Source organism: Eupeodes corollae, chromosome 1 (assembly GCF_945859685.1).
Source record: "Eupeodes corollae chromosome 1, idEupCoro1.1, whole genome shotgun sequence".
Taxonomy (NCBI): domain Eukaryota; kingdom Metazoa; phylum Arthropoda; class Insecta; order Diptera; family Syrphidae; genus Eupeodes; species Eupeodes corollae.
The window spans coordinates 55,388,479-55,402,443 of record NC_079147.1 but is presented as its reverse complement, the minus strand read 5'-3'; the positions used below and the strand labels follow the sequence as shown (position 1 = coordinate 55,402,443).

Genomic DNA, 13,965 nt, shown 5'->3' with positions numbered 1-13,965 from the left:
TTTAGTTCTGCTAAAAATATTAACTGTGATAACGTAAAGATTGATTTAATTAATCGTAAATTAAAGTGTACAGTTTTAAAAATCAGTTATAATACATATATATGGCGGTACTTTTATAATTGAACTTAAAGCACATGCTTAATTTTCATTTAAATTGAAGCAAAACTATTTTAAACAGTTAAAAACTATATAAAGTTTATTGAGTGCTATCAATTTTCTTTCAATGATTCTGAAAATTAAAAAATAAAATAGAACAAAAGATTCTAATATTTTTCTCAGTGCATACACCTTATCGCTAATTTGATCAGTGTTTTCTCTTGTTGCAAAAACATGCACAAAAAACACAGTGCTGTCGAAAAAGTTTGATTTGTGTTCAGTACTTTTAGTACGTTATGTTCAAATCCAATACTAAGTGTGTTTCTTAGTATTCAATTTCATCGTTTGTGAACTATATATTTTGTGCTAAACTGTACGAATTAGATTTAATACGTTTTATCAATTTAATACTTTAGAATCGTTACTCTCCTTGGTGGTTAGCTTTTGCTACAGTGAATCAAAGCAAATTTTTTCTACGATTACATTATTTTGGTTTTTGATTGAGTTATATTTTTTTTCTTCTTCATTCGTTAAATTTTCAATTTTGAAATATGGAACAAATCAAAGCATTAATTGAAGAACAAAGATTAAATGAAGCTGATTTAACAGCTTTCCAAATAAGTTTCACTGAGTCCAGACCGGAAAATCTTTCAAAGATGGGCTACCTACGTAGCAGATTAGAACAATGTGAGGCTTATATGGCACCATATAAAAGTAACCACTTGAAGATTTTTAATTCACTTAAAGGTGTTAAGAAAACTAAAAATGATTTTAGTTACTTCATTGATTCTGAGTATGAACAATTTGAACAAAAATTTATGGACATAAAAGGAGATATTTTAGATAAAATTCTACTTCTAGAAGCCTCTACTTCTAAAGAACCTAGTTCTAGTTCAGTTAACCAAACATTCTTTGAACATTCATTTCGCGATGAAAACGACATTCATCTTCCAAAAGTAAAACTTCCAGAAGTTGATGGAACTTATGAAAATTGGTCAATGTTTCATGATTTGTACACTAGTATGATTCATATAAAAACCAATATCTCTAATGCACAAAAGCTTTATTTTCTAAAAAAGTGTTTAAGTGGTGATGCTGAAGCTCTCATTCGATCCATAAAGTGCACAAATGTCAATTATGCTACTGCATGGAAAACTCTTTGTGATCGTTATGACAATAAAAGGTTTCTTGTTGATTCTTATCTAAAAATTCTATGTGAGCAACCTGATATGCAAAAGGAATCATCTTCTTCTATTCGTAAGCTTTTGTATACTACAAAAGAGTGTTTAGATTCAATTAGTAATCTTGGTGTTTCGACAGATTCGTGGGATCTCTTTGTTATTTTTCTAATATCCCAAAAATTAGATAAATCATCTCGACGAAATTGGGAAAATTTCCTGGTGCATAAAAACTCAAGTTTCAAAAATAAAACAAACGAGTTACCAAAACTCGAAGATTTTTTCACTTTCCTAGAAGATTCTTTTCGTTCCTTGGAAGCCGTTGAAACCAAGATCTCAATACATAGCAAAGAAAAGAAATAAAACTCAAGTTTGTTCAAGATCTTTGCATACTTCGAAGCGCAATTTCAAAACTCCATCTTGCATTTGCTGTCACGAAACACATTACCTATATCTTTGTCCACAATATAAGGCTTTTTCTTCCGACAAAAAAATAGAGTTTGCAAAAAACAATAATCTTTGCCTAAATTGTCTTGTCCAAGGACATACTGTATCACAGTGTAAAATTAAATACAACTGCCGCATACAATAATTCTTCCAGTGTACAAAGTTCAAATAATGGTACGTCCAAAACACAGCGTAGTCAGTGGAATCGGATCATCAATTTCAAACGTCTGTAAAAGTTTTGTAGAATTTCTTTTGAAATCTTGCACAAATTCTAGTTTCGAAACGCTAGTAAAAGCACTAGTTATGTCATCCATTAGTGACTACCTACAAAGGTATCCAGTTTCGTCAACTTTACCAAAAGAATTCGACAATATTACTCTAGCTGATCCATCTTTTTCTGAGCCTGGTAATATAGATATTCTCATCGGTGCTGATATCTTCCACGTAATAATTCTTGATGGTGTAATAAGGCCTCAAAACGGACCTTTAGCCCAGCATACTGAATTGGGTTGGATATTATCTGGTCCTATTAATTCAAAAAATAGTTTATCTATTGAAAACACAAGCTCATTTCATACACAAGTCAATGCAATTGATAATTCACTTCGAAAGTTCTGGGAACTAGAAGAAGTTTCTACTTCAAGAATTTCTACTCCTGAAGAAACAGCTTGTGACAATTACTTTCAAAATACATTTTCTCGTTCTGCTAATGAAAGATATATAGTAAAACTTCCTTTCAAATCCAAAGTGCTCAATGAAGACTACCCGATCTTTAAAAATTCCTTGCTTAATGCGCAGAAAAGGTTCACTCATCTTGAACAAAGAGTGTTTCCAAAAAATCAAACTCTTAAAGAAGAGTATTCAAAATTCATTAATGAGTACATAAGCCTCAGTCATATGAAATTTAAATGTTATCTTCAAGATCTTCCTCCAACTGAAAATGGTTTCATACTACCACATCATGGAATATGGAAGGAAAGTAGCTCTACAACAAAGTTAAGAGTTGTATTTGATGGATCATCAAAACCAGTCAACTCCACTTCTCTCAATGAAGAGCTTCTTCCCGGTCCATCGTTACAAAACGATCTTTCATCAGTCATTCTGAAATGGCGTAAATTTCTCTTCGTTTTCACATCGGACATTGAGAAAATGTTTCGACAAATCATTGTTCATCCTGAAGAAACAAAGTTCCAGAGGATCCTATGGCGTCCCGATACGTTCAGTTCACTTCAACTGTATGAACTGCAAACAGTTACTTATGGTACAACTTGTGCTCCATATCTTTCAATCAAAGTTTTGCAACAGTTAGCAAATGATGAAGCAGAAAATTTTCCTAAAGGAGCTGAAGTTTTGAAAAACGACATTTACGTTGACGATATAATTTCTGGTGCTGACGACCTCAGTTCAGCAAAGACAATTCAAAAGCAACTCAAGAAGCTTTTAAGTTCCGGAGGGTTTAATCTAAGAAAGTGGACTTCAAATTGTCCAGAACTCCTTTCTGATTTACAACCAGAAGATTGTGAGTTTTCATTCAATCTTGATGATTCAAACTCATCAGTTAAAGCGTTGGGTTTATATTGGAATCCAAAATATGACTATTTCTTCTTCAAAATATCGCTTTCCATGTGTAATATTTTCACAAAAAGAACATTACTTTCCGATGCATCGAAGCTTTTCGATCCACTTGGCTTACTGGCGCCAACAACAATTCTGGCTAAAATATATTTTCAGCAACTTTGGCTGGAAGGTATTGGATGGGATGATCCTCTTCCACATAAATTAAGTTCCGAATGGGAACAGTATAGAAATAATCTATCATTCTTACAAACTATAAAAATACCTAGATGGCTAGGTACTATAAGTTCTTCATCTATAGAAATTCATGGCTTTTCCGATGCTTCGAACAATGCATATTCTGCCGTTCTCTATTGTAGAACTCATAGACCTAACGGACAGATTTTTGTCAATATTATTACTGCAAAAACTAAAGTTGCACCAATTAAACAAATTTCATTACCGCGACTAGAGTTGTGCGGTGCAGTTCTCTTGGCTAAGTTGTTTAAAAAATTTATATCGGCTACTCAAATTGAAACTTATAACTTAGAATCATACTTCTGGACAGATTCTACCATAGTTCTAAGCTGGATTCATGCTTTACCTATTCGTTGGAAAACTTTTGTCGCCAACCGTGTAAGTGAAATTCAAGAAATAACGAATGTAAATCAATGGTTTCATGTAAGTTCAGAGGACAATCCAGCTGATTGTGCTTCTAGAGGAGTTCAACCTCAAGATTTAGAAAACCATGAACTCTGGTGGAACGGTCCTCGGTGGTTAAGTTGCTCAAAAGTCGATTGGCCCAGTCAAGATACCTCTCGATTTTTTACTGATCTTGAGCAAAAAACGAAAATATTTGCATGTACTAATGTAATTATTCAATTTTCCACTAACCTCTTAAGTAGATTCAGTTCATTAAACCGTTTACTACGAGTGACGTCTTATATCCTAAGACTTCGACCTAAAAGGCTGAGAATTTTCAGTGGTTACTTAAAGGCTATAGAAATTCAAACTTCATTAAAACATCTCATAACTTTATCTCAATCCTTATCATTTCCTAACGAAATTAAAAGTCTTACAACTAAAAAGGAAATTTCTTTCAAAAGTAAAATTCTTAATTTACATCCATTCGTTGATAAAAATAACCAACTTCGTGTTGGAGGTCGACTTCGTTTTGCGAACATAGACGACGATTCAAAATATCCTTTGATTCTATCAGGTTCTTGTAATCTTTCAAAACTTCTTGTTGCTGACGCGCACTTAAAAACCCTACATGGTGGACAACAATTAATTATGACCTATATTCGAACCAAGTATTGGATAACAAACTTAAGAAATGTTGCAAAAGCAGAATTTCATGCTTGTGTTACTTGCACTCGCTTTAACAAAATGCGTACCACGCAACTAATGGGTTCACTTCCCAAAGTAAGAGTGAATAAAAGCAGGGCATTTCGACATAGCGGTGTAGATTATGCTGGTCCTTTCGACCTTAAGCTTTCCAAAGGTAGATCGACGAAGACCTACAAGGGTTTTATTTGCATATTTATTTGTTTGGTCACAAAAGCTATTCATATCGAGCTTGTCTCAGATATGACATCCGAAGGTTTTTTGGCTGCATTCCGAAGGTTCACTGCGCGAAGAGGAAGTTGTAGTCATTTATACAGTGACAATGGAACCAACTTTGTGGGAGCCAACAAAGAGCTTATAAAGATGAATCATCAATTTCTTCAAATTCTTTCGCCTGACGTCCGTGCCCAGATGGAAAATGAAGGAACTTCCTGGAGTTTTATTCCGCCTGCCTCACCACACTTTGGTGGATTATGGGAGGCAGGAGTAAAATCAGTTAAGTACCATCTTAAACGTATATTATTAAATAGAATTCATTCATATGAAGAAATGTATACACTTCTAGTTCAAATCGAAGCCTCACTAAACTCCAGACCGCTTTGCCCACTTACCGATGACCCTACGGACTTAAGTGTACTCACTCCTGCCCATTTCCTTATTGGAGAGCCTACGAATATTGTTCCAGAACCATCACTACTTGATCTTAAGACCAACCGACTCAACAGATGGCAACATATCCAACAAATGTTCCAGCACTTTTGGGCTAGATGGCACAAGGAATATCTATCACGCCTTCAACAACGTCCAAAGTGGACCAAATCCAAAAGAAACATCGAAAGAAACGACATAGTAATCATCAAAGATGAAAGATATCCTCCAGCGAAGTGGCCACTGGCTAGAGTAGTGGAGACTCATCCAGGTGCAGACGGCATATGCAGGGTGGTATCTGTGTATGCAAATGGAAAACAATTCAAACGCCCAATCACAAAGTTATGTCTACTTCCGGAAGTTAACACACCAAATTCGGCATGTAACGACAATTCCACAACATAACAACATTCAACTTTATTTACACATCTTTAATAATTTCAAAAGGATTCAATATGCTCAACAACGTTAGCGAGTATCAGGCGCTAAAAATCCTGATCCTTTTTATTTCAACATTCATTCTAATGTATATAAGAGGAAATGCTTGTATACCTTTATTTTTATCTTTATCAAAGAATCTATCTTTTATTGTATCTTAAGTAAAGAACAGTTGTTCTTCCCCGGCGGTATGTTTAAGATCTATTACAATTATGTCCGAAAATAATATTGTAAATCTTAACGAAACTAATGGCAACACCTTTAGCTTAAGCCAAGAGCAAGTTGGCCGTAATCTCTTTCACTTTGGCTGCATACCGCATCGGGATAAGTTCTTTTCCTCATAATTGCATATATTAATACAAATATTCTAACTTTTTATTATACTAAAATAAATTTAAATAAACTTCTAATATTTCTCTTTTTCTACTAAGCTATCGAACAGTTATAGTAACTGTAGATGAGAAGTGTAGAGCAGAATATGCAGCCAAAGCAGTTGGTTCCTTTTGCAGAACAACTTACAGTAGGCTTAACCATAATCTCGCAAATAATGCAAACGTCATTGCTACAATGGTCAAGTTAAGAAGCGAACTATTAAAGCTGAACTTCATACCGCATAGACCTAATTTATCACTGGAGTGTGCAATTTAGCAAAAAGAGAGAACGTCATACATTTCGTCTGAACGTGTCCAACTTTAAGGGAAACTCGAAGAAGTATTCTTGGAAGTGACTTTTTATCAGTGGAAAAAGTCCTTAGCATTCTGAATGAGATGGATGTTTCCAAGATGTATAACTATTGCAAAGTTGCATCACGATATAAATCCAATCGAATGATTGAAGATTGCTGACGCTTTAAAATTTGTTCATTTGTTTTTTTTTTTCCGTTTTTAAATTGGAATTAAAAAAAAATAATGGTATGCAAATCTTATTTTCAGACGCAATTGGAATTTTTTTCTGAAGATTCCTTTGTAAAACAGTTCCTGATTATTTGTAGACTTGGCTTTTCTTATCTCTTTCTTTAAATCTCTCCATAAGTGGGTGATTGTGTCGGCCAACCTATAACCTTAATTACGTTTATTCGTAGCGATTATTTTGGGGCTCGACTTCTGTGCTTCGGGAAGTTGTAGTTGTTTTATTGCAAGACCCATTTTAGTAGCATTTGATAAGAGATGTAAGGTAGCAAGGCTCTATTCAAAATATTTGAAAATGATAGGCGATAGAGCTATAACCGAAACATATACATACATTACTCGAACAATGACACAATGTTTCATGCCTTTCGTTGTTTTACAAATATTTTTTTTCATTGTTGAACATGCATTCCCCCTCCTCAAACAATTCAGCCGCAACCTTCGCAGTATACCCTTGAGCTCAATTTTAGACGTAATGTTAAGTAAAGATATTCTTTTTTAACAACTCAACGAGAATATGGAATGCTTTAATGAACTTTGTTTTTCTCTCCCATTTTAATATCCAAACTTTTAAGACCAATGTATATCGGTATCTCCTCTTAAATCCGTCCCTATTTTCCTAGCACCCGCAATGTCTGTAAACGTAAACATGTTAAGGGTATTAATAACCATTTGAGTGCTTATTAATTATAAAAAAAAAATATTTCTGCATTGTTACCTGTATATCGAAATTTAGTTGAATCTCTTCTCGTTCTTGAGATATGGACGACGAAAAAATCGCCCCGAATGTACGACCGTACGTACACACACAAATCTCTCTAAAAATCTTTTATTAAGATTCTAAGGACCTTGAAACGTCGAGAAATATTAAAATGTTTAGTTCGGCAAATCCGACCGATTACAATAACTTCCTATGGGAAGTTAAACATTTGAGTATACGATAGCTGTCAATTTCAAAACTTTGTCAATCAATATAATATGTAAATACAAAGAGTTGATTTTATAGATTCATTTAAGTAATTAATTCAAAAATCAAAATTACATAAATAATTGTACAATCTACTGCCTTTCTGTCCTTTGAAATACCAACACAACTCGATACCATATGGTTTAAAACAAGAAAGACCGTCACTGACATTGTCCTCTTGCTCGTCTCTGATGTGCACCATCGGTTTTTGGTCCTTTTCCCTTCAGCTATGTAGCCATCATCATCGCGAGCCAGTAACCATCACCTCACTTGTTATTTTTAGTGATTGACATATTTGATTAAAGCCCTATCCTCTGCCGTAATGGTGTATAGTGTAGTTATAGCCAACCAACTAACGGCATCTATGCACAAAGATTGAATTGGCTAAAAGCTTGCCAAACGGTTAGCTTTGTATAATGTATCACATGACTCTTGTTTACACAGCTGACATGATTGACAATGACACACATAAGGTACCTAACCTACCAATTGCGAGAATACGAGTAGGTAAGGTATACAAAATTTGAGACTTTTAAGCTTGTTGAATGTTGATGACGGAATTGAGGACTATGCCACGACGACGAGATAGATGTATGGAAATGGAAACAAAAGCAGATTTGTCCTCGATATGGTTTTTATTATTTTTTTAGTTAAGTGTAAAGAAAAGACAGAGACTTGGAAAAAATACTCATAAGTTGTTATTTTGTCAGCTCTTTTAGCATTAATAAAAAAATTTTACAGGTCCCTTTCCAAACGGATGGAAAACAGCATTTGTACAGCCTGTCCCTAAAAAAGGCGAATCGTCCTCCCACCTCTATTCGTCCAATAGCACTCACTTCCCTTCTTTCCAAGGTCATGGAAACGCTGATTAATTATCAGCTTAAGAAAAATCTTGAAGAACGGAAGCTTCTTAATGACCGGCAGTATCGCTTTCATAGCAATAGGTCCACTGGTGATCTCATGGTTTATCTCACCGAACAATGGAACAAATCTTTACATCGTTTTGGAGAAATTAAAATTATTTCACTCGATATTTCAAAAGCATTTGATAGAGTTTAGCATCAAGCTCTCTTATCGAAAATGCGTGCTTTTGGTACAGAAGAATCCCCTCTTCGTTGGGTAAGAAATTACCTTTGACCGTTCAATTCAAGTAGTGTTGGAAGGGTTCAAATCTGATATTCACAAAATAAACGTTGCTCCGTTTTGTCTCCGACGCTCTTTTTTATTTTTATAAATGATCTTTTGTCTGAAACTTCTAACCCACTAAATTGTTTTGCTGATGACAGTTGCTCAGCAGCTTTTCATAATCGTTTTTAGATTCTCATCCTTGTCCTTCGGATGTGGAACTTCAACGGCAGCGTATGATAAGCTCATTAAATTCTGATCTCGACAGCATTGTACTGTACAATGGGGAATCAAAATCCATGTGGAATTTAATGCTTCGAAAAATCAATGCTGTCTCCTGTCGCTAAAGCGTAACCCACATCCGATGCCGCTATCCATGAGCGGCACTTGCATCCAGAAAACTATCAACTTTCATATTCGATATTGGAAAAAATGCTGCTAGGTGCTTAGGATTTCTCCGACGGTGCAAGAAATTTTTCACCTCTTCTGATCTGGCTGTAATTTATAAAGCCTTCGTTCGTCCAAAACTTGAATATAACTCGCATATTTGGGCAGATGCCCCTTAAACAAGTTTAAGTATTTTGGACAGGATCCAAACAAGAGCTTTAAATATGATAGGCGATAGAACTATAACCGAAACAATCACGTCATTTGAACACCGCAGCAATGTTTCATGCCTTTCTTTGTTCTACCGATATTATCATAAACAGTGTTCTGTCGAATTAGCCAGTTGCATTCGCCCCCTCAAACAATTTAGCCGTAATACTCGTACTTCTAGGAATGCACGTCAGTTTAACCTTGAGCTCAATTTCGGACATACTGTCAAGTATAGAGATTCTTTTTTTTTTACCGCACATCGAGAATGTGGATTGCTTTACCCAGCCCTGTTTTTCCCTATCATTTTGATATTCAAAACTTTAAGACCAATGTGCATCGGTATCTCCTCTTTAATCCTTCCCTATTTTCCTTACACTCGCAGAGTGCAGTTTATTATTAAAAAAAATTCCGTGAGTAAAATCGTCAATTTATTATGATGTAGGTTTGCTATTTGACACATTTTGAATGACAGTATCAATATATTTAACTCAAAATTTAATCTTTAGTACTTCTTAATACCTTTTTTGTGCGAGGTTTTTTTAGTTATCTTAATTTAAACAACATATGTTTTTATCTTAATTTTTTTGGATTTATTTTTAAAATAAACAGAGTTTGGCGTCAAAAATGTTTGTTTTTCATTTTCAAAAATGTATTATTAGACTATCGTGTTTTTGTCAATCAATCAATTTGTTCTCGATTCGACTCGAAATTAATTTTTGTACTAAATTTAAGTCTTATTTTTTGAATTTTTTTTATAAAAGTAACAACAACATCCATTATAAGGTAAAACTATTTCTATGTCAATATCTTTAGTTTCTGCCATTTGAGTGGAAAATCACTTTTCCTTTTTTAAGTTTTTATTTTTGTAACAAAAACTATCAATTCGACTTTACTAAAAAAATTACCAGATGTTTAAAACATTATTTTCCATTATAAAAAATATTTTGAAATTAATATCATTTCATGTTCGAAAAAAATTTCAAACTCCATGGTGCAGAAATCAAACAATGTGGGTCCCCCGATTCTGCCCGTCTGCCTATGTGGCTGTTCTGCTTAATGCAGACCAATGCATTTGGTCGATTGATTTTAAATTTTGAATTAAGGTTTTCAACACAAAATCGAAAATTGAAATTTTCTCTAAAGCAAACCGATAGTTTTTTTTAAATAATCGTTAATTTTACCACAGAGAAAGTTATTGTAATGGGTCAGAATTGTCGAATTGACAATTTTAACATTTCTCGACGTTTCAAGGTCCCTAGAGTCGAAATAAAAGATTTTTAGAAAGATGTCTGTGCGTGCGTGTGTACGTACGTTTGTACGTCCGTACGTTCGCGACCTTTTTTTCGTCCTCCATAGAACAAGAACCAGAAGAGATATCGACTTCAAATAAATTTTGTTATACAGGTAATAAGGCAGAAAGATGCAGAAAGGGCTCTCAACAAAACTGCGTGGGTGGTTTTTTTACCATAGCAGTTTGAAAAAAAGGTGAAAATTTTGGTTAACCCTAAATATCTTACGAACCAAAAACGCTAGAGACTTGAATTAAATTGTTTATAATATATTGTAACGTATTTATTTTGAAAAAAATCGATTTAACGGTTTTTTTATAAATCAAAAAAACTGAAAAAAAAATTTGTCACCTCCAAAATTTTACGACTAAAATATTATTTCATCTCCAAAACAATTTTGTGCAACGAAGAATAAAGTTTTTGACACCTGATAAAATTTTGAAAAAAATCGAATTGACAGTTTTTTACGAAAAATAAAAACCTAAAAAAAAATGAATAAATGTTGGTAAATATTGATTTTCGACACAAATATCTTTTTAAAACTTGGAGATATTGGCTCTAATTTACTTTTATCTTTCAAAATATAGTGTTGTCAACATTCGGTAACATTTTGAAAAAAATCTAATTGACAGTTTTTTTACAAAAAAAAAATAACGAAAGTTGGTAATAATTAATTTTCGACTGAAATATCTTTTCAAAAATTGTAGATATTGGCTTCAAAATTATTTCATTTCACAGAAATATTGTTTCTGATATTCAGTAATTTTTATGTAAAACATCCAACAGTCCGTTTTTTCATAAAAAATTTAATCTACATAAAATAGTAAGCAAATTTGTCAAAAATTGATACGAGTACATATAGACAAACTTTTAAGCAAGACAAATCGACAGACGGGATGGGAAGTTATCAGTGTGGGTCGCATCCCAGCCTCTTTTTTCTAAATATTGTTGTCAGCATTCAGTAAATTTTTGAGAATAATCGAATTGACAGTTTTTTTAGAAAAAAATAAAAACCTAAACAAAATTTAACAAAACTTGGTAAAAATTGATTTTCGACTTAAATATCTTCTCAAATCTTTGAGCTGTTGGCTTTAAACTACTACTACTCTAAACAAATATTGTTGTCAAAATTCCGTTACAATTTGAGAAAAATCTAATTGACAGTTTTTGGGTTTCTAAAAACCCAAAACTAAAACTTGGTAAAAAATTGCTCTCGACTCAAACTTTTTTTATTTCACAAACATTGTTTGCGGTATTCAGTATTTTTTTTATAAAAATCCAACAGTCCGTTTTTCCATAAAAAAAATAAAAAAAAAATCAAATGGGGTGGCGCAATAGTCCGTTGTGAACCAGGGCCTAGTGACTTACAACTCTCAACCATTCCTGTGTGCGAGAACTTTTGTCATAAATGGAAGGGACCTACAATTATAGGCCGAATCCGAACAGCTAATTTGAGAAAGCACTTTTGATGACAAGAATTACTCTTGCAGAGTTTGTCAATCCCTCACCCGTGAAAAAAAACTTGAGGTGGCACAGGCAGGGATTGAACCCAAGACCCCTTGCATGACAGTCCAACGCACTTTTTTTTTTTTTTTTTGTAAATTCATTTTTATTTATTCAATCTTAAACCTATCTTAAAGCTAGACAAAAATTCATAAAACTAGCCTAATTATCCATAACTTACAACTAACTTAATGGTCCCATACGGACACTCTAAGCTAAACTATAACACTAATTACTAATGCCTTTCGGCCTTAAGATCTATTTTACTTCAATTTAAATTTTAAAAAAATTTTGAAAAAAAAACTAATATCAATAACCTTTTTTATTTATTTTTACTTACAAACTACTTAAAATAAGGTCCTTAAATAAAACTTAAAACTAACTTAAACTACCTATTCTACCTATAAACTACTTAAAACTAGACCAACCACAGCAGCAAATCTAACTTTTTATATTTTTATATTTTACTGTCTTTTTTGTGTATGTTTTTTTTTTTAAATTTTGTTTGTTTTTTAAATTCCATGTTTTTTTTTTTGTTTTTTTTTATTTTTATTTTTTTTTTGTATTTTTTTTTGTGCCACCATGCCTATTCTACTTAAAACTTAACCTTAAAACTATAAAACAAGTATGTAAGCCGGCCAAGGCTTAAACCCCATCCCGACTACCCACTATCAAGTGCCGATTGAAGCCACCAAAACTGGTTCTCCTGCTTCACCCTATCAGTTCGGTCCCGTTCGGACACAGCCCTACTGAACCGAAGGAGCTCCGCTCCGCCTTGTGCCATGACGTCCCGACTGTACGGGAGTCGCCTATCCACGGTTCTTCGTCTGACGTGGTAGATTAACGGAACTGCCAATCTATCCTGTATCAAACCGCATTTGTCTAAAAAGAGGAATGCCTCTGGTGGAATGAAGCCGCTCAAGCGTGCACTCTCAAAATACTTGTCGTTCGGAGAGAACGCCCCGAAAATTAAATTGTTGGTCGAAGACATAGCTCTTGCAATGTGACCTCGAACGAGTTTTATCACGAAATTGTCAATTCTGTTGATTCGAGCCCCGTTGTACAGGACCTCGTTGGAATAGTAATGCACATAAGAAGATTCTGCTGTTCGATATAAGCCGGTACAGCGTCGTAAACACTGCCGCTCGAACACCCAAAACTTCTCCATCTGGGAAGGGGCAACGTTGAACCACACATGACAACCATACACGATCATTGGCCGTATGAGGGCCATGTAGCAAATTACCTTCACTCTGGGGTCAAGCCGACTGCTAAAAAACAGCCGTTTCGTCAGAGCGAAGGCTCCTCTGGCCCTGGTCAGAGCCGTTAAGCATATCATAAAGTATGTAGAACAATGGCTTGCTTATGCCAAGCCTGCTCAGTTTTAGGTAAAGACCCTCTAACCATACGGTGTCAAAGGCCTTTTCCAAATCAACCAGAACAGCACCTGTGCATTGTTGTTTTGATTTATTCCATTGGATATCAGAAACGAGTTTAGACGCAGCATGAATTGTGTCATGACCCGCCTTGAACCCGAACTGATTATCCGGAATTATTTTGTTGTCCGCAGCCCACTTAGTCAGAGCCCTATTAATGATCTTTTCGAAAACTTTGCTGATGCTCGGAAGAAGACTTATCGACCGTAGATTTGACGGGTTGGAGTTGTCCTTTCCCTTTTTCGGGAGAGGATGAACCACAGCGGTCTTCCAATGCTCTGGATAATATGCATTATTCAGTGCATTATTGAAGAGCGTGGTGTAAATGTCAATTGCTTCCATCGGTAAATGTCTTAGTACAACGTTGGATATACCATCGACACCTGCTGACTTTTTGTTTTTTATTGAATTGAAGATGAGCTGAAGCTCAAC

At 34.4% G+C, this 13,965-nt stretch overlaps 2 protein-coding genes across 5 annotated transcripts in view; both read left to right on the top strand.

Annotated features, from left to right (window-relative positions):
- LOC129952671 (cGMP-specific 3',5'-cyclic phosphodiesterase) overlaps positions 1-13,965 on the top strand; it is a 196,998-nt gene that overhangs the window by 101,086 nt on the left and 81,947 nt on the right. The window lies entirely within an intron of this gene.
- LOC129952690 (uncharacterized) lies at positions 1,942-6,133 on the top strand. 2 transcript variants are annotated; one of them, XM_056065464.1, is made up of 2 exons: positions 1,942-5,117; positions 5,188-6,133. In XM_056065464.1, the coding sequence occupies exons 1-2, from the start codon at positions 2,025-2,027 to the stop codon at positions 5,206-5,208; spliced, it is 3,114 nt and encodes a 1,037-aa protein (XP_055921439.1). In that variant the 5' UTR covers positions 1,942-2,024; the 3' UTR covers positions 5,209-6,133. The 2 variants fall into 2 exon arrangements, with proteins under 2 accessions (XP_055921439.1, XP_055921431.1); XM_056065456.1 differs by having other exon boundaries at positions 1,942-5,122.

What these genes read in the sequence shown, in the direction of transcription:
- LOC129952690 (XM_056065456.1), top strand. Translation starts at nt 2,025, where the DNA reads ATGTCATCCATTAGTGACTACCTACAAAGGTATCCAGTTTCGTCAACT. An exon ending in GCAGGAGTAAAATCAGTTAA is followed by an intron (nt 5,123 to 5,187) that starts GTACCATCTTAA and finishes ATACACTTCTAG; the next exon opens with TTCAAATCGAAGCCTCACTA.